The 6,393-nt window shown below is 39.2% G+C and overlaps 1 protein-coding gene across 6 annotated transcripts in view; it reads left to right on the top strand.

Moving 5' to 3' along the window:
• The window catches only part of CAMKMT (calmodulin-lysine N-methyltransferase), a 427,573-nt gene extending 425,475 nt beyond the window's left edge, over positions 1 to 2,098 (top strand). For all 6 annotated transcript variants that reach the window (XM_086327182.1, XM_086327180.1, XM_086327181.1 and 3 more), the window contains one exon: positions 1,508 to 2,098. In XM_086327182.1, coding sequence (XP_086183308.1) covers positions 1,508 to 1,585 — 78 coding nt within the window. In that variant the 3' untranslated portion in view covers positions 1,586 to 2,098. The remainder of the gene's footprint in view (positions 1 to 1,507) is intronic.
• The last annotated feature ends 4,295 nt before the right edge of the window (positions 2,099 to 6,393 follow it).

The raw sequence follows: 6,393 nt of genomic DNA, 5'->3' as shown, positions 1-6,393 counted from the left end.
GTCAGCTGACTCACGCTGAGTAATCAACTTTCCCTTATCCCCAATCCCAGAGGAAGAATTTAGCTAGCTTGGCCCCCTCTTCCCTCTGTAAAATATTTCAGTGAGCTCCTTCTATCACTAGGGCAACTGGCAACAAAGGTATTTACGGTTGGTAGGTCCCAGTTATAGTGGGTTTGTTTTGGGAAGTTTGGGAAGCCATTTTGGGGGTATTTTTTAAAATTAAAGAGTGATGTATGTTTAGCATTAACGCTATCGTGACTTTGGTGGCAACAAAAGTCAGTTAGGATCTTTCTAAATAGACAACTAACTATCTGTAAGAAGAGCAAATGCCATCAAAGAAAACAGAATGAAGTGACTTCAGCAATTGTACCATCATCAGTTCTTGGGCAAATGGACTAGAAAGTAGAGACCAGGCTGGCTTTATGTTCCCCGGTGAAAAAGGAAAAACAGGATCATTTCTGTTGTCCTTAATAGTGAGGCACATCACAGTTTGGAAATATGATTTAGATGAAACGTGCCCTTTAGAAAGATTCCAGTTAATGTGCCCCAGATGGGTGAATGCAGGAAAGTGTTGTGCTGGAGCCATTCATTTAGATTCAGGAGAGGGCAAGGTGGGATGTTTGTCTGATTTGAAACAAAGGAATTGGTTCCATGTAAAATGAAAAGAAATACTTATTTCTGATCCTTATAAATTCAAAAATAAATTCACAGTTAGCTCCAAAACACCCGCTTCAAAAATAACAAATTTGTCTTTATAAACAGCAACGTATTATTTGCTAGAATAAATATAAATACAACTCTCAAAATTATTCTACCTGAATGAGGGAAAATGTACTTTAGATTTGAGAACTCTGATTGGACTTTTAAATCTATCAAGGGAAGGCCCTCAGAACTTTACCTGAGTAGTATTCAAAGCTTGCTGCTCTAATTGTTGGAATATGTTTTCCTCCTTGGCGACAACAATTTTTGAATTACTTATCATTAATATTAAAAGCCCTAGGAAGCAGCTGGAAAGCCTTTGAAATGTCTTCAGCTCCACCAGCCTGTCCCTTGTGCCCAGGTGTGCCACAGGCTCTAAATGATCTGAACTGCCTGCCAGCCTGATTCCTGGGGCACTGGCAGGGGACAGAGGGTGGGCAGGAGCAGAAACTTCCAGGCCAAATGGCTGATCTGGTGAAGATGAGTGAGTCCCCAGCTGTCCCTGTGCTGAAGTGTCTCAGAGTCCACAGAGGTTACAAAAGAAGCCTGGCTATTTATAAAAACAAAACAAAACAAAACACCCTATCCCTACCAAAATAATAATAATAATAATTTCTAACTCAACCCATAGTATTGTCTTGTTACTGCCACTGAGGACCACTTTGAGTTGTTTTTTTTTGTGTGTGGTTTATTTTTCCAGAACAATGTTTTTAGATAAGAAGTCTTCCTTTTACTCAACATTACAATTGACTAGTGAAAATTCCTGTTCTAAGTCTCTTTATCTTTTTTTCTCTATTATTGTTTTCAGTTGAAAAAGGAAAACCAGGATGTCTATGAAGAAAATCTTCATTTCCCGCTTCTGCTTATTTTAACCAAAGATGGATAGAAGCTTAAACAGCTCTAAAGATGAAGAAAACATCAAGTGCACAGGCAATACTTTCACAAAAACAGAAATCTTGTAATGGGTATAATATGCAGCAAGCTGTTGGCTCCCTGAGATTTTTAAACCCCCAGGACTTGGGCCCCTACCACCTCTGAGACATTCCATGTGTGGGTTATGGGGTCCACCTGCTCACCCACGTGACTCTTCAGCCATCCTAGACTCCTCTTTTTTCCATCTGCTTGTTGCTCTTTCTGCACCAAACCTATGTCTTTAAATATGTATAAGCAGCCTATGTGAGATTTGAATGGGACTTGTAAGCCACCCAAATAATTTTCCCTCTCAGAATTTCTTTTGGTGATTCATATCCCACCCCACCCCACCCTCCTTTAGAAAATATCCTGGTCTTTGTTGTATTTTTTAGTGATGGTCGTTTTTCATCTGCCAAACCAGCAAACATGATGATTCTTTCCTGGTTAAAAAAAATAAATAAATCAAATCTTTCAGATCACCCTCAAATTAATTATATTAAATCTGCTATCTTTCTCTCCCCCCACCGCCCCCCCGCCTTTTTTTAATGGCTGTCTCTCTCACCCATTCTCTTTTTCCTTTTAAACAGGATGTTTTTTTTCCCTATAGATGTATAAGAAATGACTACATCAGCCCAAAGCCTCATAGACTGACCGTTTGTCCTCTGGACACAATAGCGTGGCCAGCCCTCTGCTCCTCCTCTCCAATTATGTGTGATTAGTCTCAATGTGTTGTGTCAAGAAGGAGGAGTGTGCTGAGTGCTTATTATCTGTTTAGGTACAAGAAGAGCACATTTAGGCTCTGACTATGAATGAAAAGTGAGCCTTTATCAGGGCTCAAATCTACTGCTGTTCTCCAGGCCTCGTTCAAAACAGGTCCTTCCCAGGGAAATTTTTGAATAAATGCTTGCTAAAACAAGGTGGCAACCAGGGCGAGCTTTTAAAAACTCAGTCACACAATTATCCGATTGAAAGTAAGTATATATGGTTCTATGCGGTGATGCAAGTGGATGGTAAACATTTAGTAGGTGCTACCTAGGATTAAGAGAGAATGACTTTTCTGCAGGGAACCCAAGCTTCTCCTTGCCTGGTGCATCCCCACGATGCTCTAATGCCTTTTGTGGAAATTCAGATGTTTATCTGTAAGGAATCATCTGTACCCACTCTGACAGTAATGTCAGTAGTAGGCTCTCCATATAGAGATACTCCTGTCTTTAGTAGAGGCAAAGCATGTATTTAGCATGATACAATTAAAGTGAGAGGTGAGACACCGTGGGGGAGGGGGAGCGAGTCCTTTTGCATGTTAAACAAACTTAGCTGTCATAAAAACAGCGACTCTCAAATGTCTTCTCTGCTCACTTCTATCATCAAACAAATTTTTCACCATCAGTTTGCATGTCCTTGTATTCACCACTTTTTCTGCTCCATTAGAGCACCTAGATGGATCTCGGAAGGCATAGGTCAAGTCGCAGTTAGATCATACATTTCTTTCTCACAAAAACTTGAATTGCAATGCCAAGTGATGGGCTAACATCACAATAACAGCAATTTATTCCTCTTTGGATAAAACAGCAGTCTATTCTCAGTGCTAGATAAAGACCAGGGCAATGCAAACCAGCCATTTAGCTGAGTAGTTCATAGTGGCAGCTCTCCTTTGGCGACTGTATAGGTTGCACACTGGCTTCACATTTTCTTGTTTAAAAATTAGAATTTGGAATGTTTTAAAAGGCAACGCAGGTAGTTTATAGTGGTGAAAATATAGAGAAATGATTTCTTCTGAAAAACCTGCAACTAAATTTGCCAGACAAAGGAAACCAATCCCTGCAATAGCATCTAAGATAGTCTATTCTTATTTTTTTTCTCATAAAATATAGAACAGCAGAACCACAAGACTATTTCCATTTTTTTTCTCATGAAAATACATGAATTGGCAAGAATTCCACTTACATTTGTGTGTTGTGGGTGTAGAAATCCAGTGTTTATTTCACTGGAAGAAACTGTATTTTAAAAAGTGAACTAGTAGTGCGTTTTTTTCCTTAATATCTGAGAATGGTAGAGTACAGTTACCTAAGCTTGAGACAGGGTGTGAGAATTGAGCTATTGCTGCCCAAAGACATCGAGTAAAGAAATACGCACATTAAGTGATTAAAACTTAGACAATCTTTTGTAAAACGTTAAGGGTCTCATAGATTGTCTTTTAATGGGACCCTCACTTGAAGATATTACTGATTCAGGCTCTTTGGAAGTTTGTAAGAAACTAACATTGTGTAATATTGACTAGTTTAAAAGTATTCTTACTTTCTCAGATTTTGGTGAAAAGCCAGTATTGAGAAGGAGAAAAGATATAGCTACTTTACACAGTTCGTCCATTTACATTTCTTTAAAACTTTATGATTAAGAATTATTTCTCTGCATCAGTACTGGGTTGCATAATTGCAATTGAAATACCACATTCTGTAATTGTCTGTGTAATTGTGCATGTGTTTGTTTCAAAACAAAGCCTGTCTTTGCAATTTTAAGAATTATTATGATATTCCTGTTCCCGGTGTACCTATATCTTCTGAGAAAACGCACTAATCTCCTTTGTCATACTAAGTAGATTTGGTTAGATGTAAGAATGTTTCTAATATCGCCCGTGGTCAGTTCTAAAGCAGTGATATGAACAGCCACATACAAGTTGGTTATAAGAAGTTTATTTTATTTTATAGCAAGACATATGCTGTGAATTGGGATAAAAGTGCTAGAAAAGACTGCCTAAGAGGCTGATGCTATTTTGTATAAATTGTGTATTTTGTTGGCTTTTTGACTGAGCATGAAAATGTAACTTCCATTAGGGAAGGGTAATTTAGGTGCTCAGTATTCAGCAGAAAACTTGTCGGGCCATAAAAGCTTTTCTGGCTGGTTCCTCGGGTGTTTTCAGAGAGGAGCTGCCCACCCCTTGCTGATTTTCCCTTTGGCTTCAGTATGGGCTGAATTTACCACTGCATACCTGTTGAATCAATTTGGGGGATCCAGCAGTTAACTGAGTGAATGGAAGGATTAGTGGCCTTCTGGAGCCCTATTTCAACAGCCAGGTGTCTTTCCTAAACTAGTTAACTGCTTTTGACAGTTGGAGAACCTGGTTTTAATACCACAAGTAGGAGATTGTTGCGGTGGGGAGGGGGGGCGGGGGGAGGTGCGTTCCTTCTCTCCATCTACAAATGTGGGGCATGCCTTCTCCTAAGGGTTAGATTTCTTCTTCTTCTTCATTTTTAATAGGAGTGGACTGTCCCCTTGCCTCAACCCAGCTTCCATGGAGTCTTTGTGCTTAAGCAGCCTTTGACTTCTTTCCAGTCTATGCCAAGCAATTGGGTGGCATTGTCCAGCAGGACCCATTCACTGGGCTTGGGGAGGGGGCAGGATACTCACACAGGAGACGGAGTCATGTGTACGTAGACACAGACAAACACATACACACACCCACAGGGAAGATAGAGCTGTTTAGACCCTCGATCTGGGCTCCAGATTCCAGATACACTCCCTACCCCAGATCAAAAATCTCCTGAGTTCAGACTGTTCGAAATATATAACTGGACAGAGTGTAGCCCAGAGAGGAAAAATTGATTTGAAAGTCAGATTGGGTCTCCTTAGAAACTGAATTTGGACAGAGGGCAAATATGTTTTTCCTGAATGGACTATTTCCAAATTAAGAAGGAGCCCACTGGTGTTTAACAAACCATTACGCCTGAAATGCCACGTTTAATTCTCAGATTTTGTTTTACCCAGAGACCTTACTGCCCAGGCTGTGACTAAATGCTCACTCACTGTGTTCTCTGCCCTGGAAGTCTGTTCATTTGGAGTCTATATTTTGCCTTTTTTGTCCCCCTGACTTTTCAATTAATACATTTTTTAATGGATAAACAGATCATACTGTGACTTTTAAAATGTCAACAAGCTTGTAAACAGAAATGTAATAAAATGGCTAATAGGAGATTCAATAGTTAATAGAGGGCCTGAAGTGTGAGCAAATACAGTAGCTGTATATTGGAAACTGTGCAAGTGAAGATGGCTTTAGTATTGCAAACTGAGGAAGAAAATTGTTTTTAATTAGCACCTTCATAAGAACTGCTGATTAATACTGTTTTGTTTGGTGAAAAGCTTTCAGCTGAGTAATTTGTACAGCCATTACAACAGTTTTGTTAGAGCGGGACTCCTGTTGTTAAACACAAACAGCAGATGATAATGGTGGAAGATGAGTTTGTCATGTAACAATTTACCTTATTGAAAAAAGCTTTATATTAAACCCAATACAGTAGGTACCAGCAGAAATCACATATTTTAAATCCTTCCAAAATTGCAGTGTGCCATGCTTGTATTTTTTTTTCAGGGACTAGAAGCAGATTTTATATCATTTATAAAATTATATACACAATTTAAAGATGGTGTAGCGTGGACAGACCACTTTCTCAGCAGCAGTTTACATCAGAACGGCAACGTGGCCGGGTATTCAAACACTTTCTAACTACACAAAGCAGGCTGGAAAATGGAATCCTAGTTAAATAATGTTACTCAGATGTAAATGTGCATTGGGACAGGATGTAGGGAAATAAGAATTAGTGTTTCTGGGCTAGGTGGGTTTATCACACATAGGATCTTTAAAAAAAAAACAAAAAACTCTTTCCCAAGGAAAGTTTAATTAACCTTTTTTTTTTTTTTCCTGGAGGTGTTTTTAAGCAAGCAGGGAAAGGAGTGCCCATTCAATGAGACCTAACCAAGGAATAAGAGGCTGGTTTCAGTGGACTCCAT

The sequence above is a fragment of the Bos grunniens genome, chromosome 11, assembly GCF_055505025.1.
Source record: "Bos grunniens cultivar Pamir isolate PY7600 chromosome 11, Bosgru_T2T1.0, whole genome shotgun sequence".
NCBI lineage: Eukaryota > Metazoa > Chordata > Mammalia > Artiodactyla > Bovidae > Bos > Bos grunniens.
This window is presented reverse-complemented; position numbering and strand designations above follow the sequence as displayed.